Source organism: Epinephelus fuscoguttatus, linkage group LG20, assembly GCF_011397635.1.
Source record: "Epinephelus fuscoguttatus linkage group LG20, E.fuscoguttatus.final_Chr_v1".
In the NCBI taxonomy this organism is placed as follows: domain Eukaryota; kingdom Metazoa; phylum Chordata; class Actinopteri; order Perciformes; family Serranidae; genus Epinephelus; species Epinephelus fuscoguttatus.
This window is the reverse complement of record NC_064771.1, coordinates 25,138,958-25,166,765: the sequence shown is the minus strand read 5'-3', so window position 1 is coordinate 25,166,765 and position 27,808 is coordinate 25,138,958. Positions and strand designations below refer to the sequence as shown.

Below are 27,808 nucleotides of genomic sequence, written 5' to 3'. Positions count from 1 at the left end.
TCCACCTTTTAGTACCAGATCTGTGTGCTAGGTACCCCAACAGAGGGGGGAACCAAAAATGGGGACGTACAGAACGGTTCCACTGGTACTATCCACAACTTTTCACAGTGGAAACAGAAAAAAAAGCCTCCCGAACTGAACTGTACTGCTTGGTGGAAACAGGGCTTCAGATACAGAAACAGCATGAAGGCTTTATGTTTTTTCCAATAGATGTACAGATTTTTCTACTACCTAAAATGACACATAAAAATAGGTTTGGGAAGAGCCCTGCATGCTTATCATCTGGTTCTGCCCCTGTGCAGAAGCTTAGTACTCCAGGGTTTAACAAGGAAACACTTTAAGGTGAATGGAGTGTACAGCAGAAGAGCAGCAACACAATGTGTTTATTGTAAGAGGTTTAACACAGATGGAGGAGCAGTGAAGGTTAAAGACAAACTGCTGCGAAAAGAATGCAGTAATTTGAAAGTGGATAAATTACATGCAGCACATTTTGTAGGTTTACACAAATCCAGCATGAGGCTCCAGATGTAGAGATTATCCCGAGTCACTGTCCACGTGTGAAAATATTACAACTGTACAGACACTTAAATGGCTCGTTGATGTTAACAACACCTTACCATTAGTAAGAGGAACCTATCATAAGAGCGGATGATGGTTTGGGTTTTTTTCCAGAGCGTACTGAGTTTCCATTATTTTGACTTCTTAATAACCGGATCAACGATCTTCTGTCCAGTGAGGAAGTGCCACACGCCGCCTCGGTAGAACTCATTTCCAAAAGAGTAGAGGAGAGCGTTGAAGATAGGATTTGTCTTTGCAACAACTGGAAGCACCTGTGAGCACAAACAAAGAATTCTCATCATGTGAATACTAGATTTAAAGGACAGTTTGACTTTATCACAACTTGGTGACATTGCTACAACAGGTAAAACATGAGCGGTCAAACGATCAGACAGATTGTAAACAAGCAAACAGTTTAGCCAGATTAAATAAACCCGAATTCCCCTTTAAGTTAAGCCATCGATATAATGACTTACTGGCTTTTTCATCATTTTGACTGTTAGACTTAAAGTGCTCACCATTCTTAGCTTGGGAGATACGACCTTCACGTTCTCGAAGCAGGCGTAGATGCACATGAGGACGTAGGGGCCCCAGCACATCAGCATTACCCTCAAAGGTACACTGGTGTTAAACTGGAAAACAAAATTGGTTGCATTACTTTAGAGGGGCGTTGATCATCTGTGTTATCATGTACAGTGTGTTTCCATTTATACACCTACACCATATCGTGTTTTGCTTTTGCGTCCTAAGGCTGCCTGAAAGTAGCGGGCATAGGGAGCTGGCCTCCAGTTTGTTTTTTCCTTGTCCCGGTGATCGACGTATATGAGTGATGTTAGTATATGTTATATAAGGGAACATATTAAAGGTGCAGTATGTAATTCTTAAGGATAGTTGATAGTTGAAACTCATTCCAAGGTCGTCACATACCGACATTTTGGGTTGGCAGTTCGGGCTGACTACCAACCCAAGTTGTCTGTATCTGATGACCAATCAACGATCAACTATCTCTCTCCAGAGCAGCACACTGACCCTTTAACAGCGAGCTTTAGATGTGCCAGTAGATGTATATTTTCTACGTCTGGTCAGAGCCAGGATAGCTGTTTCCCCCTGTTTCCAGTCTTTATGCCAAGCTAAGCTTATTGCCTGCAGGCTGTAGACATGAGCGCTTTATCTAACTTATTACTCTCTGCAATAAAGAAAATAACTGCATTTCCCAAAATGATGAACTGCTCCTTTAACATTCAAGCTGCTGATCACTGTGTAGTCTTTTACACATTTGTCAGGTGTGTAAAAACACTCTGACTCATTCCCAATACAGACATTAGCATGCTAAGATAAGTGTTTACAAGTAGATGTCGGTGAGCACACTTGACTACAGTAGCTGGTGACATGTTGGTGACACAACTGTGTGTCCAAATTTAACAAATGCAGTGAATACTGTGTATGCTGGGACAGCTAAAGAAGGGTTAAGTAGAAATGTGTATTGTCTCTGCCAAATCCGATCTGACACCAAAACAAAAAGAAGCGGACTGTTCCTTTAAAGCGGATTTAGAGAATACTGCAGCACATTTACCCTGTGGTGGTGGATCTTCTTAAAGTGCTTGTAGATGGCGTTGTAACATGACAACATGGTGAAAGCTGGGAACATCAGGTAGAGCACCACCAGAGTCAGCATGTAGGTGATATAGTCCCTGTGCAGAGGAGATAAATACGATGTGCTGTTATAGATCTGAATTGATAGAGAGGAAAACAACAACAAATTGGTATCATTCCTGTATTAATATAACTCTACCTGTCTCCTCTGGTGTAGTCCAGCGTGCAGCAAGTCCTCATAGGCTCAAAGTCATAGACGCCCCATCCCATGAGAGGAACAGCAGCCCAGAAGATGGAAAGAATCCAGATGATGCCGCTCATTGTCAGAGTGGTGCTCCAGAAGAGCTTCTGTCCTACAGAATCAGACATACATTATGTCCTTAGGATGTGAGTAGGAATTTGAGATATTATTTGGTTGTTTAGATATAGCTTATAACATGTGTTGACATTTTTCTATTGGTCATCTGCTCCAGGTACTGCAAATGTTTACATCACACAACCTACACTGTTACATGTAGCTACATGCTAACATCAGGCAACATGTAATCTTGGTTGTCAGTGTTGTCAATTTCTCCCCAGTTTCAGGTATTATTCCTGCAGAAACATGTCCGGCTGTGAATATTTTGGTTTAGAAGCTTTAATTGGTGATTTTTAACAGGAGAAAATGCCACTAACACAGTCACTGCCCTGCTACAAGTACACTGCTACATGTAGCTGCATGCTAATGTCTGAGAAAATGTAATCTTGGTTGCTGATGTTGTTAATTTGTCCCCGATTTCAGATCATATTCCTGCTGAAAAATCTCCGGTTGTGTTTAAAAGTTTGGAGTGGTGATTTTTCACAGTACAAAGTGTTGTTATACTCTGTTACAGTCACTCTCTGGCTGCACTGACAGTGCCCAAATGACGGCATTATTTATTTCTCATGCATGTTCCACGTAGTCTCGTCCTACTGTGCCGTGATCACCTAGTTCTCACCCTCAACGTCAATATGACAAGTACAAGCCAATCACAGCACAGGAGGGCAAGACTAGGCAGAACACACCAGAGAGAAAAAAAGTGTGCAAGATGGTGAGATACATAGGACTTGGAAACGCTGACCAATAAGAGCAGACAAGTTTTTTCACAAGGAGGGCTTAAAGAGACAGACAGCACGAGAATGAAACCCAAAATACAAGTATGAATCTGAAAATGAGCATAATATGTCCCTGTTAAGATTTATATTACACTGGTGCATTACTTGTGATATGTTGTACTTACTGGTGCAGTACTGGTGATATCTATCCCAAGCGATGGCAGCCATGAAACTGATGGACGCCAGGACCGATATCATCCCCTGGAAACCATGATAGGCACATCCATCTTGACCAAATGGCCAATATCTAGAAAAACACAACAACACTTGAATTATACTCCAGCATGCAGAGGAATGTTTCCGAAACCAAATATTACAAACAGTGCATACGACTACATCTGACTGTGAAAGCATGTTGGCCACATTTTTTAAAGCAGGAGACTCTTTGCAGCCAAGCAATGCCTCACAACCTCTCACCAAATGCAAAACTTTTTATTAATACTGTATGCACCAGAATGTGATAATATCTAATTTTAAAACCTTTATTATATCAGTTTATGGTGCTTATATGCATCAGTGTAGTAAATAGATTTATGCTTAACACATCCACCATGCACAGAGCAGAGGAAAAATAAAAGGATCCATTGGGCCCCCAGTGAGTTAAACCAGGCCTGCTGACACCCAGAATGGAAACCACTTAATAAAATATTTAAGAGGTTTAAAGATGGACATTAAAGAATACTTAAATGTTGTGACATGTGAATTAAGATCCTCTTAGGTAACTTACAACAGATCTGCTTGAAAAATGTGAGCTTTACACATTGAATAAAGTGGATTGTGGATTATGAAACCTTAAGGCTTATTTAACATGTGCTCCCCATTGACTAATATTTATGGAGTGCAGTTTACAACAGTATTAAATATAAATACATAATATGCCTATAAAATAAATAAATATGGCTATGAAATAAATCCTGCAATAAATAAATAAGGCAAAACAATATATGTAATTAGGGTAAATTGATCATTCGCTAAGCCCTGCAAGCTGTCGCAGTAAGCATGGAGCCCACACTGTAACTAACTGCACTCCCTGAGGAAATATTATCATAATTTTGGAAAAATGAAAGAGTGATTCCAGAGAGAAGCAGACAGAGGGGTCTCCAGTCTGTGTTTGAAGGATATATCCAGGATGTCAAACTGACTCAGCAGCAACAACAGATTAAAAAGACAAAGATAGTTAGAAGCCGAACTATAGGCTACAGATCACAGTGTAAAAGTGAACCACCACATCACTGCTGATCACCACACAAGACAATGAATATAAAGGGAAACTTTGCTGATATTGAACCAGCTGTGTGTCATCACAGGGTGTGCAGATGCTGCTGCCAGCTGCCCAGACCTACGCTGTCGAATGGGCGGGGTATTCCAGGAGAAGCCAAACAACACTCATCTGCACACACTGTGATGACATACAGTTGGTTGAATCGGTCTTTTTTTTTCCACTGTTATAATCATTAAAAAGCAAAAGCAGCATGTGTATACATTCAGTAGGCTATATCTTCAGTAGCTAGCTAGCTAACCCTACACTTTTCAGGGTCTGATTTTCGTTTTGGAACAGGGGAGAAACGTATATCTTTTTCCAACTTCTCCAGGTAACGAGTATCATTAACACACGACGTGCCCCAGGCACAACATTTAGCTCCAAATCCACAAAACCAGCCTGAAAATGAAGGAAATCTGAGACGACTGCATTAGAGTCAATGGAGCACAGCTGTGTTGTTGTCGGACCCTGGTCTGAGCCAGCCCGATGCTATGTTATGATTAGCCTAGATTATTCCAGGGCCGGGACTTAGCGAAAGGTCAAAATAAATATATAAATTAGTCAATATAGTTTAATTAATAAATATGGTTGTCTCACAGATTTACACACCAAAGCAACACTACAAGAATTAGCTAACTAGTGCATCCTGCTTGTGCCAGAGGTCACAGTAGGCTGGTGGCCAACACAGTGCCAGGTATAACCTGTGTAACAGCAGCAACAGAAAGTTTGCTGACCTGGTTGGGATTTTATTGGATAAATATACTGTTTATCAGACTACAAATGAAACAAGAATTAGCTGGCTAATGCTAGCAGGATGTGCTAGCAAACTAATTCTTGTGCTGTTGCTTTGGTGTAAATTTGTGAGATAACTGTGCTTCATTAATTTGAATGTAAGAGTGAATAACTCCATTTCAAAAAGGACGTGCTGGCTAGCTATTTTTTTGTGCTAGCTAGCTAATTCTTGTGCTAGCTAGCTAATTCATGTGCTGTTGCTTTAGTGTAAATTTGTGAGATAACTGTGCTTCATTAATTTGAATGTAAGAGTGTAAGTAAGTGCTGTGAAGTGTAGCATTATGAATAATAAAATCATGTAATAAAAATCCCCTGAAATAATTAAAAGTAGGCGTTTGAATAACATCCATTTCAAAAAGGACGTGCTAGCTATCTATTTTTTGTGCTAGCTAGCTAATTCTTGTGCTGTTGCTTTAGTGTAAATTTGTGAGATAAATGTGCCATTAATTTGAATAAAAGAGGAGGAAATTAAAAGTGCTGTGAAATGTGACATTATGAATAATAAAATCATGTATTAAAAATTCCCTGAAATAATTAAAATCCTTTAAAAAATAGTATATTAACTCAATTGTATATTTATATTTACCCTTATTTATAATTACACTTATTTAGCTATTGCCTCATTTATTTAGGCCTATTTTAGGATTTATTTCATAGGCATACTAGCCTACTTTATCGAATATTGACTTACATGGCTTTCCATTATATTAAATACTAAGCCAGTTTTTTGATTGCTGAAACAAATTTAGTTCCCCCATAATGATAAGAGCCCAAAGAAGTAAAATAACAAACGTAACCAAACTTTATAACCTCAGTGTTATGGGGTGCCGTTTGTAAAGTGTCTCACTCTGAAAATAACATCAACATTTTGCCACATTTAGCTTCAAACAATGTTTAAAAAAGTATTGTGATTTTTTTAACGTCACCTTTTACCACATTTACAGCAATATTTGTTAACTTAGAAATATATTAAATAGTTAAATCTAAATATTAAATGTGGCACCTAAATGTTAAATGTTAAATCTAAATATTAAATCTAAATCTAAATGCTAAATATAAATCTAAATATTAAATCTAAATCTAAATCTAAATGTTAAGTCTAAATGCTAAATATAAATATTAATATAAATGTTAAATCTAAATATTAAATCTAAATCTAAATCTAAATGTTAAATCTAAATGTTTTGGGTGAAACTAAATATTTAGCTAATATGCAAATTCACACTGCTGGTCACCGGAAGTACCAAAATAAAAGCTCGAGATGGTCAGACTGTGTTTATAGAATCAAATAACAAATTAAAACCAACTTATCGGGGGAAATGGACACTTGAACATACATTAGCGTGATAATAACTACCTAAAATAACAAGAAACGTGTTTGGAGAAATTTTATTTGACGTGTACTTTGAGTTGTTAGTGTCCCTTCGGAGGATTAACAACCTAAGCTAAACTAACAACCGTCAGTTCTTAGCCCGTTAGCAGTGTCTGTAATGACTCATTAACTCTTGAAAAATATTTTTTACCAGCGGATGTCTTAGTTACAACATTGAGCTAGCAAAGCAGTTTTGTGTTGCGATGAGTGGTATTTATTCAGTTTTGGGAAATCACGATGTCTAGAAAGCATCAGTGGCCGCAGCAGCAGCAAAGCTATCAGGACGTCATCTGTTAAATGTCTCCCGTTGTCGGATACGACATTAAACTACTCCAGTTAGCTCAATCATGTTGTAACTAAGACATCCGCTGGAAAAAATATTTTCTTCACGGACTGTTTAGAGTTAGTGAGTCATTACAGACACCGCTAACGGGGCTAACAGCTAACAGTTAGCCTCGCTAATCTACGATAACCATGTTATTAATTTCAGACCGTGATAGTAATGTTTGTTCAGTCATAGTGTTTATAGGCTTTACAAACACCAGATTAGTCTAAACGCTGATACAGTGACGTGAAAAACGTGAGATGTGCATATATATATATGTTGCTAAACTCCGCTGGTTTTCTACCCGGAAGTATTTGTAAACAACAAGGTGATTCCCTCAGAAGGGACACTAACAGCTCAAAGTACACATCAAATAAAATTCCAAACACGTTTCTTGTTATTTTAGGTAGTTATTATCACGCTAATGTATGTTCAAGTGTCCATTTCCCCCGATAAGTTGGTTTTAATTCGGTATTTGATTCTATAAACAGTCTGACCATCTCGAGCTTTTATTTTGGTACTTCCGGTGACCGGCAGTGTGAATTTGCATATTAGCTAAATATTTAGTTTCACCCAAAACATTTAGATTTAACTTTTAGATTTAGATTTAGATTTAATATTTAGATCTAACATTTATATTTATATTTAGCATTTATATTTAACATTTAGATTTAGATTTAGATTTAATATTTAGATTTAGATTTAGCATTTAGATTTAGATTTAATATTTAGATTTAACATTTAGATTTAGATTTAGATTTAGCATTTAGATTTAGATTTAATATTTAGATTTAACATTTAACATTTAGGTGCCACATTTAATATTTAGATTTAACTATTTAATATATTTCTAAGTTAACAAATATTGCTGTAAATGTGGTAAAAGGTGACATTAAAAAAATCACAATGCTTTTTTAAACATTGTTTGAAGCTAAATGTGGCAAAATGTTGATGTTATTTTCAGCGTGAGACACTTTACAAACGGCACCCCATACAGTGTGTCCTCTGATACCTGAGGTAGCTGGCATAGGCAGCTGTGAGTCCATTAATATTCAAACAGAGGTCCGCCACAGCAAGATTGAACACAAAGAAGTTACTGGGGTTCCTCATCTCCCTCACTGTGAGGAAGGACACGATGCTGATGGCATTGAGGAAGAATCCCAGCATGCCTGGAAGTGGAAGAAAGAAATGTCCCTTTAATTTCTGCAATTTATCAGCACAGTAAGCTTCTAACTAAAATCTGCTGCCTTTCAAACACCTCAATAAGAAAAACAAAAATATAAAACAGCATAGTTTGGTATTTTAAGGTGCTTTTATAATGTAAACAAACAGTTTCAGAGTGAACTGTCCCTTTAATCCGTGCAGAAACATGTCTTCCGGTCACTTACCCCCAACAAGCAGCGCTGTGCCGAATGTAAACATATCAAACTCCGTGAATCCCTCCGGTAACGTATACGCTGCCATGTTGAAGTGCGCGAACAAAACTTTTGCACCTAAAGACAAGTCCTTTTCTTGTTATAAAGCGCACCACCGTCTCCAGCTGAATGACGCCTTATAAAGGCTCTTTCACGTGAAAAAGCACAAAGAGCCTAATCTTAGTAAACCCCTGTAGCAATCCCCCGAAGAATGTCCTAACGAGCAGACTTCCCTCAAACTTCCTGCGACTTTCACTGCGCCAAAAGTTTGCGCGTTTGCTGCGCAACTCTTTGTGAAATCTGTTGATATAGGGCTCAGCTGTGATGTCAGTTTAAGTAAATATAGCAGGAAAACAAATGTTAAGGCTACCTCCCCTCACATTACTGAATCCAGCTGACGGTGTTTGTGTTGTTGTGGGTGATAAGGGAAAAAGGAAACATGGGAAATGTTGTTCTTAAGGTTGCTTGATATGTTGAGCAACAAGTGGCCTGATAAAGCAAATCAGTTTTAACTCTTGCATACACAACACATGATTAAAGTCAGTGTGTAGTGGTTAATAAGCTTTATATTGAATTACTATTTTTATTTGATTTATTTAATGAACATGTTATAATGCATATAAGGCTTAATAAAGGATGCTGCTGTTACGTTAAATTAAATAAATTAATAATAATAATTAAAATAAGTACAACCCTTGGAAATGGCAAAAAATGGGCACCAAAATTGCACAGTAAATTCAAAATGGCGGACCTCCTGTTGAGTTTAGAGTATGGCTCCAAGAGGCTTTTTTGTACGTCTTAGAGTGTCACATGTGTCTACCGAGTTTCTTACATGTAGGTGAAACCAGCTTCAGGGGCTGGTCCGTAGAAAATGTGTAGCAGGTGCTACTGGGACATTTCTTGACACTCATTTACCAGACCTATATCAGATGTAGATTTTTGCCAGTTAATGTATTCGTGCCAAAATTGGTGAGTTTTAGAGCATGTTTAGGACCTCAAAAATCTGACTAATTTCCAAAATAATAATAATAACTTGAGTAGTGCATGCCTCTACTTCCTGGAAACAGTCTTCCTCCTCTCATGCTCTTCCTGATGTTTTCTCCATTTTCCCCCCTTTAGATGTTTTTTTTGGGGGGGGAGTTTTTCTCATTCAAATCAGAATCAGAATCAGAATCAGAGTCAGCTTTATTTGGCAAGTACGTATGTAAACACAAGGAATAGGTGGCCCCTCTAACCATTTTCTGATTCACAATGAAAATAAGTTGATTCACATGGGATTCTTTTTTCACTTTTAATGTAAATAAAGTGCCAGGGTGCACAAAAAGCATCAAACTAGAGTTTGCTTATAAAAAAAAAAAATGCCAGAGGAGGGTCCCCCAGACAGAAGTCCTGGCTAAGCCCTAAATTTTCTCAAATCCAAGAAACACCCCTGTGTTCTCCTAAACTGCGCAGAGCTTTTACAACTGGCCCACGGCCACCTGTCATTTTGCAAAAGTGGTCCCAGGGCAAAGCAAGCTGAGTGTCCCTGCTGCGCAGATCGTAAAGCAAAAGGCAAATATATGATTTATTAAACTGACTTGACTTGATTTAAAAACACTGCTCAAGTTAGGAAATATTTTGTCGAATCATGTTATATTGTTGGACTGGCTCGTCCTGACCGAATACATTAGTTAAAAATTTGACATTGAATTAAGTTTTTTTTTTATTTTGTTTTCATGAATGCCTCTTTTTCAAATTTAAAAATTGTGCAGGAAGCCCCAGCTGTGCAAAACAAAAATAAGCCTGCATATTTTTTTCTTACCTGTAGTGCTATTTATCAGTAGATTTGTTTTGGTGTGAGCTGCTGAGTGTTGGAGATATCGGCTGTAGAGATGTCTGCCTTCTCTCCAATATAATGAAACTAGATGGCACTCAGCTTGTGGTGCTCAAAGTGTCAAAAGAAAATGTCTCTTTCCAGAAATTATGACCTGGTTACTCAAGATAATCCACAGACCTTGTTGTGAGCATTCATTCATTCATTTTCTGTAACTACTTGTCCTGTTAGGGTTCACAGGGCTGCTGGAGCCTATCCCAGCTGACATTGGGCGAGAGGCGGGGTACACCCTGGACAGGTCGCCAGATTATCACAGGGCTGACACATAGAGACAGACAACCATTCACACTCACATTCGCACCTACGAGTAATTTAAAGTCACCAATTAACCTGCATGTCTTTGGACTGTGGGAGGAAGCTGGAGTACCTGGAGAAAAGCCACGCAGTGAGCAGTTGCATTCGCCATATCACCATGCAGAGGGAACCGTGCATCCACTGTAAACTCACCTAACACCACTGAGCTAGCTAACATTACAGCTTGGATTTTGGGTTGAACTGTCCCTTTAATCTCAGGGGAGACAGTTTTTCAACATTACATCCTTGTACAGCATTCCTTCTGTCAAAAACAAACCAAAAACTGATAAATGACTACATAATCTCTTCTTTTATTTGACTCAAACTCAAACTGCTCCTCTCTTAGTAGCCACATTAAGTGTAAAAGGTCAAATAAAAACTGACCATAAAAACCATCACAACCTAATTCATTTACTCATTTATATTCGTGGATCAAAATATCTCTAAAAATGGAGGGCAGCAGAAAGTGACCATTTGGGCAGAGTCTGATTGCACCACTAATCTGCCCACAGATTACCACAAACTCATTAACTATGAAGTAATGATGTGTCCCAATAGACTTATAATACCCCTTTTCTCCAACAGTCCATATTGTCCTAAGTGAGGGCTGCGCCCAGTTACAGACTCCCACACATTCAGCTGCAGTGTTGATGCTCATCATCTGCTGCTCCGACACAGCTTAGTGACACAAATGTGTTGATATCTCACAGACAAATTAGACAACGTGGAGAATGGAGACAGAATGTTTTTATTGCTGCTAAATCCATACAGGAGGCCGGGCAGGAACATAAAGCAGCAGAGGGCTGATTTCACAATGCAATAAAACAATCTGTTAATCTACCGCAGCTGAGTGTGAGGAAATAAGAGCCGGTCTGAGCCAACTGAGAACACGACTGTAGTGGATTGTTCAACTAGTATAAATAGCAATCTTTGTTTAGCAGGTTGGTGTCGTGTTTTAATGAACTCTGCACCATCTGGTTTATTCAGATGTCATTGTCACAGTGTTTGTTTTAGCCTAACAGCATGTGCAAGTTAAAGCACCGTGCAACAGTCTCCCACTTTCTGTCTGTATATTGACAGACATTGGACAAAAATATCCTGCTGCTAACAAAAGTTAGCACAAAAGTTTGGGAATAAAGCCCATGACTGTAACTGACCTGAATACCCTGTCTGTGGTATTTTTTTGTGCCAAAGTGCTCCCTTGCAGTGGTTACACATTAATGCATTAGCTAACAGTTAATTACACCGTCATAATCTGCCGGTTTTGCAATGAGACAAAGGTTTCACTGTAGAAATTGCTTTCGTACCAACACACTCTGAAGCTCAGGAGAGAGATAAATGTTTTCATTTTGAAAGTATCAAGTGATACCATCAGAAATGAGAAGTACTTAAGTAGCTTTATACCTTTACACAAACATGACAGTAGCAGAGGACATTGGACATTTATATTTATTTATTTACACCATAAATTGATGCAGAAAAGGCACAAGTTGGTGCATAAAAATCCACCAAATTTGCAGGAAATGAAATGTTTGATGCTCAGAATTTCCTGGCAGAGGTCAAGGCTATTCAAAGAAGGCTGGGTCACACTCTTTGCCCCCATTGGAGCTACAGGGTATGACACATGCACAATGTAACTGGAGCTGCAATGCTGTTGAGTTACAGGAGACAGCGCTAAAAAATAAAGGGACACTACCTGCTCAGGTGCTCTTCAGATGCTCTTTAGAGCCTCCTTGGGTGCACTCAGCCTGACAGAACTTCTGGGTACACTCAAATGGATTGCGGCTGATATGTAATACAAGGTTTGGATATAGAGAACAGTTGTTTACGGTCTTTTATTACAGAACTTTTCAATAATTACAGAATTGTAATTCTTCCTCACATCTTTATTTTAGGTACAAGAAAACATTCTGACCCAAGACCGACTGCAGACTTTTTAACCTCCTTGGTAGCTGTTCCCCAAACCTGCCCATTACATATGAGTCTCCCCCAAATCTGTAATGTAATATTCGCACCTGCTTAAGTATTTCTTTTTGATGCTACTTTATTCTCGCTACATTTCAAATGGAATAGTATGGACCTTTTTCACAGCAGACATTTTGACTTGTGTCAGTAGAAAAAGCATAGGTGAAACCGATAATATTAAGGATGGCTGAGTTCCATTCAGTGTCCCAGTAAGCTAGTAACATTTAGCCAACATAGACAATACCAGGGTCTCCCCTAAGTGGAACGAAGCTGTCATTAGTGTCATTGAACACACCCGTGTTGCTCCTACTCTGACGTGTCAAAATGTCTGCCGTGAAAAAGGTCTATTGTACTTTTTACTCTACGACATTTATCTGAAGTGTATAAAGTACATAAAATTGGCTTCACATTGACTAATTGCAGTATTAAAGGTTCTGTATGTGACCCTCAGAGCAGACTTGCTATGTAAAGATACAGTGGGGTAATGGCTAACTGAGCCTTTGCCTTTGTTAGCGCTGTTCTTGAGTAAGCACCATTAGCTGCTAGGTGCCAGCTTAGCTTCCATGTTGACAGCCGTGTACAGACCATCCTGCCTCTGACTCATATATATGATATATGAGTCATATATCATCTTAATATCATATACAGCTCCTTTAAGTAATATTATTCAATGATGCAGTAAATTATTACAAAAATAACAGTACAGGCAGTGTGGTTGCACTGGGGCCCATGGGGTGGGGGACCGACCTCTCAAGAGCAGAGAACGGACTCTTGTGAGTGATTCAACTTGCCACCTCAGAAATATGTCTGTGTTCAAATAAGAACACACATTAAAATACAAATGCTGTCATCTGCTATATATACCCTTGAGAAAGCAAACCATCTTCTCAATGTTTCTTTTTTTTTCTTTTGGCACTGGGGCCCATCCTAACTACCATACGCCACTGATTTTGCTGATAATACTTTTGTACATTTGCTTCGCTACATTTGCTACTTGTACCTCAGTTTCCCTGTGGGAACCCTCCCAAGGGATTAATAAAGTACTAGCTAATCTAATCTATAGGATTATATATTTTTTGTTTTTCTACTTTTACTCAGGATGAGAATACTTCTTCCACAACTGCAGAAACTGTTAAGCATTTTTGACATAACGCAAAGTGTTCAACAGATGACAATGTCTTCGATTAGAAATGCACATTTTGGTAGTTCATTTTTAATTTTTTCCTCTCCAGGTTTGTCACATTACATCTCCCCTCCTTCAAACAGCAATACTTGTACACAGACAGGGGCCATTCTTTTTAATAGAACATTTATTCTTGCAACTACATTTTTTTTTCTGCTTGGGGGACAACCCTTCTGAAGAAAATAGAGCAAACATGTATTAATAAGAGACAGCGAGATGACTGGATTAAAGGATTTGAAATCCCGCCGGATAGCCGTGTCTTTAAACCTCTGCACCTGTGAAAAACCCCCAGAGACGGTGACATCACGTCTGTCATCCACAAAGTGTGTCACACACACAGAAGGTGAACGTGCTCTGCAGGATACTACTGAAAATTATACATAATACAGTGTACAGTAGCAACAGCACCAAAAAATAGAGATTATTCTTACACTGTTATATGACTTATTTTTAGTAGTGTAAAAATGATCCTTTATTTGATATTCAAACTACATGATCAGCTGCATGTGTTAACTCAGTGTTGTCATTTATGTGGTTTGGAGTTTGATCTAATAACAAGAAGCTGTGTGATACCATACAGTTAATACATGTGGTAACTCTCCACTGCCATCTAGTGGTCATGTGTTGCTACCTTTTTAGCCAGCATGTAAACTACAGCCTATTTAACACTTATAGACTTTAAAGTAATACATAATTTTCAGGTAGGTTAACACAATGAGAGCAGATTGATTGATTTTTGTTTGTGTCATGCACACTTACATGTGCCCAAACCTCATGGGTTTACAAGACACCTTTACAATGGCATTGCAGTAACAATCCGAAGAAATTAAAAAAAAAAGAAATTCAGCCACAAAAAACGTTCCCAACCTGAAACAAAACTCCTTTTTCCTGATCATCCAGCCAAAAGAAATCAACATAGACAGCGGTCATCTTGCTTAAAAGTACACTCCTTATGTCTTCATACACAGGACAGTGAAACAAGAAGTGAAACTCTCTCTCAACTTCACCTAAATTATACAGCAAACAAATTCTGTCCTCCTCTGTGGTGGTGTTAAACCTTCCAGTCTCTAAGGCTGATGGCAACAAGAGCAGGTATTTATGAAAATGTTCTGAAACTGTAGCTCATCGCTGAGTCTTCATATCAAGCTTTGTCATCTTTTTTTTGGGTGAATAAATGTCTGTATAATGTAAGGTAGGAGGGCCATCACTCTTTCAGTGTTTACTCCAGTGTATATATGACTGGAGAGAAAAATATTAAGACAGTGAAAAAGAAAAAAATCCTCATTTTAAAAATAATTCTACATGAAAAAAGTTAATGTTTTAATTTTTCATGATGATACATGAACTACATGTATTGTTGATAGATTTTGTTTACCTGCAGCCTCCACTTCATTTAGGCGCTGTACAATCAGTTGTGTCCATAATTAACCATCCAGTCAACTACTGGAAAGTGTTTCCCTGAGAATAAAAGTAAAAATGATGCAGCCTATCAGCTTCCAGGAAGCAATAGCCTAATCGTGTGAATGAAAATAACCCAAGTCCTTCACTAATCCCTGCCTATCCTTTTTATCTCAGGATTCAGACCAGTCGGTGCAGTATGGAGCTGTGAGCCTGCACATCACCACCATGCATCCGAAGCCTCAGTAACAAGAGCTGTAGCACCTATTTTTTTTTTTTTTTTTTTAATTGTAGTTTAGCTGCATAGCATCTAGTAGCTTGCAGGAGGAAAAATGAGTCGACATTTTGCTGCTGCTTTTTGTTTGGCTTTAGTTTTTCTTCCTCTGCTGAGCAGCTCGTGTCCTGCACAATGCAGCTGCTTCTTCCACAAACTGAGCGACGGATCAAAAGCAAGGTAAATATTGTGATACATTAAATGTCATGGTTTGAATTTTATTCTCAGTACATGTGTTGTATTTGTTCTTGCGTGCAGAAGTGATTTTCACTGCAGCTTTCTTCTGTTCAGTCACTCTGTATAGTGGAGGATTAACTTGGAGTTGCCCTTTAATCTCCTTTGCTTGTTACTGAACAATAGGTTACTACGTTTTTCCTCAAATATATGCTTAACTAGATTATTTTTTATGTAGAATAGAGGCAGAACATACAAGTTGTTTGCTACTGAATCAACTCCACCAACCTCCTACAATTTGAAAGTAGCTTTAGTCTTGTTCCTTTAACTGTCACATCATAAATGATGGCATTTTTCTTGCAGGAGTGTGCTTTGCAACGATCCAGAGATCACTGTGGTCCCTCCAAATTTTCCCATCGACACCTCGAAGCTGCGCATCGAGAAGACAGCGATCACACGGATCGCAAGCGACAACTTCCACTACCTCAACAACCTGGAGTTCCTGTGGATGTCTTTCAATTCGCTGAATTCACTGAGCGTCGACAGTTTCCGAGGTCTTTACAACCTGGACGAGCTCCGGCTGGATGGCAACTCCCTCACCTCCTTTCCCTGGGACTCTCTGACAGACATGCCAAACCTGAGGCTCCTCGACTTACACAACAACAAGATCTCCACCATCCCTGCGGACGCCACCATGTACATAAAGAATCTCACCTATCTGGATTTATCCAGCAACACTCTGACGACCGTCCCTGCTGATGTTCTCACCGTGTGGCTGAGTGTGAAGCCATCCCAGGACGCAGATTCCTCTAAACTAATTCTGGGTGAGGATCAAGCTGTGATATATTTATTCTTTGTAAGCTGCCTTGCATGATAACCACTTCTTTGACACCAGAAGTATTTAAAGCTGAGCTGGGAATTAGTCTAATTATAGATAATGTGTGCAGTGTGTCAAGTTGTCAGACTAGTTCTATTTATTTTAACTACCTTACAACTCACGAAGGAAAATGTACTGGAAGGTGGTGACTGTGTGCAGATGCTGAGATTTTCATCTCACTGACAGCCCTTTGTCACACTTGATTTCCTCTGCAGGTCTCCATGACAACCCCTGGCTGTGTGACTGCCGATTGTATGATCTGGTCCAGTTTCAGAAATCCCCATCATCATCAGTGGCTCTCATTGACACCCGGCTGCGGTGTGCTGATCCTGAGAGCTTGTCAGGGGTTCTTTTCACTGAAGCGGAGCTGCAGAGGTGCCAGGGCCCTCGGGTTCACACGGCTGTGGCTCGTGTGCGCAGCTCGCTGGGCAACAACGTCTTGCTGCGCTGTGGCACAGTTGGGGTCCCCATCCCTGAGTTGTCCTGGAGCCGTGCTGATGGCAAAAAAATGAACGGCACAGGTGAGTTTGCCAAGATTAGAAGAGTATCTATTTCCGTCCAAGTCAACATGTCAATGAGATTAAAGTTTTTCTTTTTGTGCTCATCTGTTTAACTAATCTCTAATTTTATTATTTTTCAGTTCAAGAAGAGATTTCAAAGGAGGGCATCATCTGGTCGATTCTGAGCGTGCCTGCAGTTGCTTACAAAGATTCCGGGAAATATATATGCAAAGCAACCAACTTTGTGGGCACTGCGGACGCCATCATCTCGTTGGTGATCACAGATTCCTTTCGGTCAGAGGAAGCAGGTGGTGGCGTATCGAAGAGAAACAGAGGGAAGAAACCTGGCGGCATCGGAAGAGCAGCATACCAGGAGAAACTTATTGCCAGATATGTTCCTCCACCAACCACCACGGCTGCCCAGCCCATCATTGAACCTCTCAATGGCAAAGGCATGACTGGGAAGTACGAGATCGAGAGCTACAGCGTCTCTGATGGTGCTTCTGAGGGACGGGGCAAGGCATCAGAAGCTGAGAAGCCAGTGGAGCTGGATGCCTTGAGTAACTTAGCCGCCAATGCCTCGTCCTTACAGCAAGCTCCTGAGAAAAGGATAGTGCGTTCGGTGAAGGTGATTGGCGACACCGACCATACCGTCTCTCTGAACTGGCGAGCCCCCGCAGCCACAAACACCACAGAGTTCAGTGTCCTATATGCTGTATTTGGTGAAAGGGACATGCGTCGGGTGAACGTAGGCGCCGGAAAGAACCGGATCACCATTGACGGCCTTGTGCCAAAGACAAAGTACATTGCTTGTGTTTGCGTCAAAGGCCTGATCCCGAAAAAGGAGCAGTGTGTAATCTTCTCAACAGATGAGGCGGCCAGTGCCAGTGGCACTCAGAAGCTCATTAATGTGGTGGTGATAACGGTGGCGTGCGTGATTGCTGTCCCCCTGACACTGATTGTGTGCTGCGGGGCGCTAAAGAAGCGTTGCCAAAAGCTGCTGGGACGGCAGTCCAAGGAAATTCAGGACTCGTATGTCACGTTTGAGACCCTGGGCCCCGGGGGCAAAGCTAAAGGGATGGAGGGTGAGTACCTGACCAGGCTGAATCCTGACGAATCAAACAGGCTGCTCTCAGCGAGGTCCAGTGTTGACTCAGAGGCCACAGCCAGGACTGAAGGGCCACCTAGCGAGTATTTCTGCTAAAACCAAACGAATGCCTCAACCTCCAGAGGATGCACTTTGTTTTTTTAAACAGCCTGGGATGTGAATAGATAAAACTGCTGTGCTCAGAGACTCAAAAGACTGAGAACACTGACGACTCAGTCACCTGTGGATACATGAAGTTGTTTTACAGCCTTGTGGGACTAAAACCCACCATTCATTTGGTGGACTGCAAAAAAGGGAAAATACACACAATGACATAGTTTCCATATTCACATGTGGTGTACAGTAAATGTGTAAAAATAACTTTTTTTAAATACATCATGCATTTTTTAAGGTGATGTTTTGCAAAGGAAGATGTTGCCCTAAATGATCTAAAACCCAATCTTTTTCTTCTCTGAGATGTAACCTCTGCAATGTGTTAAAATCTTTATTTAAAACATATTTAGAGAGATCATGAACCAGCAGTTATTAGTCTATTTTGTATGTCAGTATGATGTTAACGTGCCAGGCTCACTGTTGGGCCAAGAACCCTAAATACAGTAGCCTACATTTTATAATGTGTAAATATCCATGACCTGAAATGTATGTGTATGTCTGAATGTACTGTATAAAAATAAATATTTTTTATATTTATCTACGCGCTCAAGTTTTTTTCTTATGTCTCAGAATATTGGGTCTTTGAATAGATCAATATTCATCTTGACTGAAGCAGATTAAAAAGTACGCTATTAAAAAGTAGCATTTAAAGGGCTAGTGTGCAGGATTTAGTGGCATTTGACGATGAGGTTGCAAAACTGAAACTTTTCCTACTACAACTACTGTGGCCGATGTGAAAACAAGAATGGCTCTATCTAGAGTCAAATCCTTTCTGGTAACAATTAGTCAAAGTCAAAGTTTAGTTTGTTCGTTCTGAGCTACTGTAGAAACAACATGGCTGACTCCGTGGATGAGGACCCCTCCATATGTATTTATAAACAGCTCTTTCTAAGGTAACAAACACACAAAAAGTTTTCAGGTGATTATAAACCAATAAAAATCTCGTCATTAATATCATACAGCTGACCATTTCTGCCAATAGATGCCCTTAAATCCTCCACACTGGACCTTTAATGAATGTAAACATCCATGTATTATGCAGACTGCTAATTCACTGATGCAGGTAAACATGCATCTAATCTCAGTCAGGTCACTTTGCATTCAAAACGAGGGGTGTAAATATAGACAGTGGAGGTAGTGCGGTTACACTGAGGCCTTTTTTCTTTAGTTGTAAAACAGTCAGTAGCATCTATATTCTAAAATGATATGTTTATTCTATGAATATAAATCAACTATTCTATATATCAAATACTCCATAACTATAAATCAACTATTACTTTTGTTGTTTTGTTAAATTAATCAATTTCTTTCTTTTCTTTTTTGTTTTGTATTTTGTTGTTGATGTTATCCAATGTTCAGAAAAACAGCAGATTTTTCTTTTCTCAGGTGAACGCATAACACTTCTTTAGATGTGTAATCTGGAATGAGATAAATTACATGTAAGCGTTTTTCCTTTAAATCACTAACTGGTTTTTATGGCTAAGTGGCAAATGTTAGCATGCTAACACACTAAACTAGGATGGTGAACATGGTAAACGTTATACCTGCTAGATGTGCATGTTAGCATTGTTATTGTGAGGATGTTAGCATGCTAACGTTAGCATTTAGCTCAGAGTACCTTTGTTCTGAGCCAAAGTACAGCCTCACAAGAGCAGCTAGCATCTTGTCTTGCTCTTGTGAACACAATACTGTAAAGTGCTGCATTGACAAATACGGTGTTCTGTGAATGTACAGATGTGTGAACTAATTCATCCTTAAATATTTTAGTTAATGAAATCACTAAATCAACTTCAGGGCAGTTTGTTTTGTCCCTTCAGTAAAACTTCAGTATCTAGATAGACGAAACTTACCTTATTAAAAAGTATTTTTCAAAGAAATTTGGCGAACAAATATGCAAATATGTACTAGCTTGCAGTGGTGTAGTTGATCAGGTGGATGTACTACTAGGTAGATGGGTAGGTTATTGAGGAGGAAGTGGGTATACTCTCCTTTATATTCCAATGGTGTTTTGGCTGATAGGTGGGTACACTAAATGCCCAGAGAAAGAGGTGGGTATATACCCTCCACTGCATCATTACTACCATGCAAGCAAACTGACAATGAGGGATCTATATCTTTAACTTGCATGATGACTCTTTACCTGTTAAACTAGCATGTATGCTGATAAAAAGCTGGGACATTGAAGGAGAAATGTCTGTTACAGATTGAATATAAAGTGTTGTAGATGTTGTCTGTTTTCACACTTGCTTTATATGCTGATTTAACAACCTGAGAGACAACCAGTGTTCAGATTATTGAGGTCAGATTACAGCCCTCTCCAGACATCTGTCTCTGTCTCTGTGCAGCCCTCCCTCTCTGCGCTGCTAAGCCCGACGGGCTCCGGCCCACTTAATACAGATGGCCCTCCTGTCATGTCGATGCCTGCGCTTTGGCGGGGGACAAATAAATTAAATTAGACTGATGTAAAGCAGTTTGGGGTCATACCTGAGAGCAGAACTGTGATACAATCAAACACAACTCACTGAATTGGGATTGAATTTGAAATGAATTTGTGGGTATGAGTGTTTTCATGAGTGTTTGAAGAGATCTGACGATGTTTTCTAGACAAAGTGGACCATTGCTATAAATACACCTTTCTTATGTGTCTCATGTCACTTGGTGTCTTAAGTGTTACGTCAAGGAGGATTAAGGTAATAGGCTTTCGTCCACGCAGTCCATGTCCTGCCCTCTCAGGCCTATTTCACATGCTCCTCCAGGAATATGGACGCCTTTCATGTCGCGTTACATATCGCTTTGTTATTTTATCTAATCACCCCTGGATCATCAACTTGTGTGACCGGTTGCTCCTGTACAGATGACAACTTGGGCAGGTAAGTAACCACTCAAACTGTACAAACTCTTAAAAGTAGTCAATGTTTAACCCTGTTTTAAACAACACAGGTGTTTGAAATGTAACCTGCTGACCAAATTGTTTGAAAAACCTTCAAATACTATCCCATAAATGTGGGCAAATGGTGCACATGGGTAGCTGTGAAGATAAAATATACAAGTCTTGCATCTGAACATTCTGTCTTCCCATTCTAGGACTTTACTATGTATGGAAACCACCATGGGACGAATCCCAGACGACATCCCACAGGATTTCACCAAAATCCGAATAGAAAACTGCCACCTGACCGAGTTACCGCGAGGGTCTTTCTCTAAAGTTAGTGCCTTGGAGTTCCTCTGGTTGAATTTTAACGAGATCACCCTGATGAACATCAAAAGCCTGGAGGGGCTGGCCAACCTGACTGAGCTCAGGCTGCAAGGGAACAAGCTGACTTCAGTAACATGGACGGCATTTCAGGACACGCCGAAACTGAAGATTTTGGACCTGAAGCACAATCGACTGGATGTTCTGCCTGAACACGCTCTGAGATACTTACCTGCCCTGACCTACTTAGATTTATCCTTCAATCAGCTTACTGTCATATCAAAAGATGTCTTCACTAATTGGCCTCTTTATCAAACGGCAGCCAAAGCGTGGGGGAAAGAAGGGCTGGTCTCCAATGTGGTTCTTGCGCTGCACGACAACCCCTGGTTGTGCGACTGCCGCCTCAAAGGCTTTGTTGAATTCATCAGGGCGGTCAGCCCTCCCATCATTCTCATGAACTCTTATCTGATGTGTTCGGGCCCCGCCTCCAAAGTGGACAAGTTTTTCCACGAGGTTCAGTTAAAAACATGCATGAAGCCGGTGGCCTCTGCCCCAGAGACCAACATCACTTTACCTCTCGGAGCAAATGCAACACTCACATGCTTAGTAAAGGCCAGGCCAGGTCCGACCATCCGGTGGATGTACAGTCTGAAGATTATAAGAGGATTTGCTGGTAAGATTTTTTTTTTCCATCACTATCATCCATTAAACTGTTGTAAACCTGCTCCAGGAGCACTTAGTGTGGTGTGTGTTGAACTTGTGCCTCATCTGTGTCATGAAAAGATGCAGGAACAGTGTCGTTTCTAGGGTTACGTTACTACATCTTTTTCAGACGTAAACAAGCCTCTCTAATATCTCCTCACAGCTACAGAGACTCACATAGACGAGGAGACCGTCACCTCCAAGCTGGTCATCCCCTCTCTTCACCTGGCGGACCGAGGACTCTACACCTGCATGGCCAACAACTTCATTGGCAACTCCTCTGTCAGCATCGCAGTTAACATCAGCTCCTCAAATTCCTCCGCTCCTCTCCCTCCACCTGTTCCCATGTTGTCGTCCGATGAGAACGCCTACATCGACATCCGCATCGCCAAACAGACGGTCTACGGTATCACCCTGGAGTGGTACGCAGTAACAGACAACCCAGCAGAGACCTGGTTCACCATCCACTTTGGCAAATACGATTCACCCAAAAAGGAGATGATCTACATTGGTCCCGGCATCAACAGCTACTCCGTCAGCGACCTGCTTCCTGTCACCAAATACGAGGTGTGCGTGAGCTTGAAGAACCATCCACCAAAGGAGGGCCAGTGCATCGTGTTTGTGACAGGAAGTGACATCAGTGAGCTGGAGCAAAGAGAGAGGCTCATCCACATCATCGTAATTGTGTGCGCCATGGTGCTGGCAGTGCCGGCTGGCATGTACGCCTGCACCACGGAGGCTCGGTTTAGCTGCGTTGATCGCTGTGTGAATCTGTGGAAGACGCGCAGGCTGCACGGAGAGGACGTGCAGGGGACGGAGAGGCAGGGCACCTTCGATAGCCTGCAAGCGGGCAGCGAGGAAGGCCTGTGCAGGGACTCGAAGGAAAAGCCGAAAAAGAGGCGGAAGTCTGAGGACAGGTGCAAAGGAGGAAGTGCAGCTCACCTGTACTAGCTTCAAAGTTTAAAAATGTACATACATGTGTATTTGTAAATAATGAGTGTAGCCCCAGTTTGCACTTTTACATTTGAATCATAGTGCCAAGCATCTGATTTTCAGAAAAATAATTACCTGTGATCTTTAAAAAGAACCTTTTCACTGAAGGTATTTCCAGAATTCTCAAAGACTCTTCCATCCAAAAAGCTCTAAAAAATATTTCAATATTTCAACAGCTGCACAATTTTTAACCCATTTTCCAAGTTGTTTACCATCTAGGAAGCTAGACATGACATCTCCTTGCTCTTTTTGCATTAGAAGAAATGTCAACCTTTCATTTTGTTTGATGGAAGGTAAAGTCAATACAGACAAATATAATTGATAGTAACCATTTTTAATTTTCGTTGTCATCAAGCAAGAAGATTTGTCAATTCCGGCCGCCATCTTTGTTTGGATTAGGAAAGAGTTCAACTGAAGAGTCTGTCAGGATTCTGTAAATAATTTAAAGTACACTTTGTTAAATGACTTTCTAGGTTTTTCAAAGATTGCAGCGATTCATTTTTGGGGAAATTTCATGTTTATTGTATTGTTGTAACTTAAATGTAGGACTAATACGCGCAAGAAAAAAATGGAGGTTATTCCAAGTATATGGTCATCCTGTAAATATATTTTTCAAGCTGCCTTCCTTTCTTACTTTAAAGACAATTTGTTATTATCTTTGTTGATATACATGTACAAAAATAAGTTTGTAATAAAATGCTTTTGATGTTTGCTTGGTTTCAGCTATTTTTCGTAATGTTTTGATACTAAATGCAAAAAAAATCCTGAATTTAAAAATGTAAATTATTAATACTTTGTATAAATGTTCACTGTAAACTCACTGTAATCGTGCATGCTGGTTCAGGAGATTTTAATCCACTTTATGTTGAAAATGTATTTTTTATTGTTTTTCTTTTCACGGACTAAAGATTTGCCGTCTAGTTATGGAATGACATGATGTTTGACATGGATTAAAGGAAAGTCAGAGACGAATGCTGAGACATACTCAGATTTTTTAGCACAATCACTCAGAGGATTTGTTACATAAGCTGTGTTTTCCCGTGCATTTATACATACACTGCTAAGCAGATTAAAGTGATTTTCTAGCTGAATCCTAGTCAGCAGGACATGATATTTCCATTTAATGACAGCTCCACGCTCTCTGTGTGTCCTTCTATCAATTGAAAGAAAATAGAGGGCATGTGTTCATTTTCAGTTAGTTTGTTTCAGTCTTATTATAAATACTAATTATCTTCTTTCTTTTTGAGATAAACATTAAACAGATCTATTTAACTATGATAAAAAAAGAGATTTTTAGTTATTTCACATCTACAGTGAAATCAGTGCGTCAAACACACACACACACACACACACACACACACACACACAAATATGTACTGTATATATCGTGAGGTTTTTTCAACATACCATACTATGACTTTTTTCAACATACACTACAATGAGTTTTTTTTGGACATACTATATTATGTTTTTGTTCGACGTACTATACTATGACTTTTTTTCACGTACTGTGACTTATTTTGGAATACCGTATTATGACTTTTTTGACATACTATACATGACCTTTTTTCAACATACCATAATATGACTTTTTTCGACATACTATACTATGACTTGTTATGACATTGTGACCGACATGCTATGATATGACTTTTTTATGACATTTTGACCGACAAACTATGCTATGACTTTTTTATATTTTAAGCGACATGCTATACTATGACCTTTTTTTTATCATATTTTAAGCGACATGCTATACTATGACCTTTTTTGAATGATATTTTAAGCGACATGCTATACTATGACCTTTTTTTATCATATTTTAAGCGACATGCTATACTATGACCTTTTTTTTATCATATTTTAAGCGACATGCTATACTATGACCTTTTTTGAATGATATTTTAAGCGACATGCTATACTATGACCTTTTTTTATCATATTTTAAGCGACATGCTATACTATGACCTTTTTTTAATGATATTTTAAGCGACATGCTATGGTATGACTTTTTTATATTTTAAACGACATGCTATACTATGACCTTTTTTTATGATATTTTAAGCGACATGCTATACTATGACCTTTTTTTAATGATATTTTAAGCGACATGCTATGGTATGACTTTTTTATATTTTAAACGACATGCTATACTATGACTTTTTTATGATCGGCATACTATGGTATGAGTTTTTTATGATATTTTGATCCACATACTATGACTTTTTTATGATATTTTAAACGACATGCTATACTATGACTTTTTTATGATATTTTAAATGACATGCTTTTCTATGACTTTTTTATGATATTTTGACCGACATGCTATACTGTGACTTTTTTATATTTTAAACAGCATGCTATGGTATGACTTTTTTGATATTTTAAACGACATGCTATACTATGACTTTTTTATGATATTTTAAACGACATACTACACTATGACTTTTTTATGATATTTTGACCGACATACTATACTATGACTTTTTTATGATATTTTGATCGACATACTATACTACGACTTTTTTATGATATTTTCACCGACATACTATGCTATGACTTTTTTTATGACATTGTGACCAACATACTATACTATGAGTTTTTTATGGTATGTTGAATGACATGTTATACTATGACTTTTTTATGACATTTTGACCGACATGCTATACTATGACTTTTTTCTAATGTTTTGAATGACATGCTATACTATGACTTTTTTATATTTTGAACCACATACTATAGTATGATATTTTTATGATATTTTGACTGACATACTATACTATGACTTTTTTATAATGTTTTGAAAGACATGCTATACTATGACATTTTTATGATATTTTAAACGACATGCTATGGTATGACTTTTTCATGATACTTTAAACGACATCCTATGGTATGACATTTTTATGATATTTTGATCCACATACTATACTATGACTTTTTTTATGATATTTGGAACGACATGCTATGGTACGACGTTTTTATGATATTTTGAACGGCATACTATGACTTTTTTTATGATATTTTGAATGACATTCTATGGTATGAGTTTTTTATGATATTTTGATCCACATACTATGACTTTTTTTATGATATTTTGAACGACATGCTATGGTATGAGTTTTTTATGATATTTTGATCCACATACTATACTATGACTTTTTTTTATGATATTTTGAATGACATGCTATGGTATGACTCTTTTTTTATATTTTGAACCACATTCTATACGATGACTTTTTTTTATGACATTTTCAATCACATACTATACTATGACTTTTTTATGATATTTTGAACAACATGCTATACTATGACTATTTTATAACATTTTGATCGACATGCTAAACTATGACTTTTTTTTATTACATTTTGATCGACATACTATACTATGACTTTTTTATATTTTTATATATATATATATTTTTAACGACATGCTGTACTATGACTTTTTTATGATATTTTGAACGACATACTATACTATGACTATTTTATGAAATTTTGATTGACGTGCTATACTATGACTATTTTATGATATTTTGAACAACATGTTATACTATGACTATTTTATGAAATTTTGATTGACGTGCTATACTATGACTATTTTATGATATTTTGAACAACATGTTATACTATGACTATTTTATGAAATTTTGATTGACGTGCTATACTATGACTATTTTATGATATTTTGAACAACATGTTATACTATGACTATTTTATGATATTTTTAACAACATGCTATACTATGACTTTTTTTGATATTTTGAACAACGTGCTACACCATGACTTATTTTATGGCATTTTGATCGACATGCTAAACTATGACTTTTTTTTATGACATTTTGAGCGGCATGCTATACTATGACTTTTTTATGATAGTTTCAACAACATGGTATACTAGGACTATTTTATGATATTTTTAGCAACATGCTATTCTATGACTTTTTTATGACATTTTGAACAACATGCTGTACCATGACTTCTTTATGACATTTTGACCGACATGCTATACCATGACTTTTTTTTTATCACATTTTGAGCGGCATGCTATACTATGACTTTTTTTTGTAATTATATTTTGAACTAGGACTATTTTATGATATTTTGAACAACATGCTATACTATGACTTTTTTTGAACAACATTTTGATCGACAGGCTATAGTATGACTATTCATGATATTTTGACCAACGTGCTATACTATGACTTTTTGACATTTTGAATGACATGGTATAGTATGACTTTTTTATCACATCTTGAGGGTCATAGTATGGAAAGTCAAAAAAAAGTCATAGTATAGTATGTCAAAAAAGGCATATAAAATGTTGAAATAGTCATTGTATAGTACATTGAAAAAAGTTACAGTGTAGTACTTGAAAATAGTCATAGTATAGTACGTTGAAAAAAGTCATAGTATACCATGTTGAAAAAAACCTCACAGTATAGTATGTCAAAGAGGTCATAATATAGTATGACTAAAGAATCTCATTGTGTAGTATGTCCAAAACATTATAGTATGGTCTTTTGAAAATAATTATAGTACGTCGAAAAAAACACATTTATCATATGTGATAAATTACAAAAAAATTATCGTATAGTATGTCGAGAAAAAATTATAGTATAGAATGTTGAAATATAGTCATAATATAGTGTGTTGGACAAAATCAAATAC

General features: G+C 38.3%; 3 protein-coding genes across 3 annotated transcripts; 2 read left to right on the top strand and 1 right to left on the bottom strand.

The window, feature by feature from the left end:
• Nucleotides 1-366: 366 nt before the first annotated feature.
• On the bottom strand, nucleotides 367-8,861 carry rgrb (retinal G protein coupled receptor b). Its single transcript, XM_049564171.1, has 7 exons — nucleotides 8,424-8,861; nucleotides 8,048-8,204; nucleotides 3,411-3,532; nucleotides 2,351-2,504; nucleotides 2,132-2,249; nucleotides 1,077-1,190; nucleotides 367-830 (listed from the first exon to the last, which is right to left on the bottom strand). Exons 1-7 carry the CDS (start codon nucleotides 8,497-8,499, stop codon nucleotides 690-692), a joined length of 882 nt encoding a protein of 293 aa, XP_049420128.1. The 5' UTR covers nucleotides 8,500-8,861; the 3' UTR covers nucleotides 367-689.
• Nucleotides 2,425-18,726, top strand: lrit1b (leucine-rich repeat, immunoglobulin-like and transmembrane domains 1b). Its single transcript, XM_049564075.1, has 5 exons — nucleotides 2,425-2,538; nucleotides 15,341-15,617; nucleotides 15,975-16,435; nucleotides 16,704-17,009; nucleotides 17,129-18,726. Exons 2-5 carry the CDS (start codon nucleotides 15,496-15,498, stop codon nucleotides 18,190-18,192), a joined length of 1,953 nt encoding a protein of 650 aa, XP_049420032.1. The 5' UTR covers nucleotides 2,425-2,538; nucleotides 15,341-15,495; the 3' UTR covers nucleotides 18,193-18,726.
• Nucleotides 18,727-21,333: 2,607 nt separating this feature from the next.
• LOC125881142 (leucine-rich repeat, immunoglobulin-like domain and transmembrane domain-containing protein 2) lies at nucleotides 21,334-23,095 on the top strand. Its single transcript, XM_049564165.1, has 2 exons — nucleotides 21,334-22,115; nucleotides 22,308-23,095. The coding sequence occupies exons 1-2, from the start codon at nucleotides 21,347-21,349 to the stop codon at nucleotides 23,093-23,095; spliced, it is 1,557 nt and encodes a 518-aa protein (XP_049420122.1). The 5' UTR covers nucleotides 21,334-21,346.
• The last annotated feature ends 4,713 nt before the right edge of the window (nucleotides 23,096-27,808 follow it).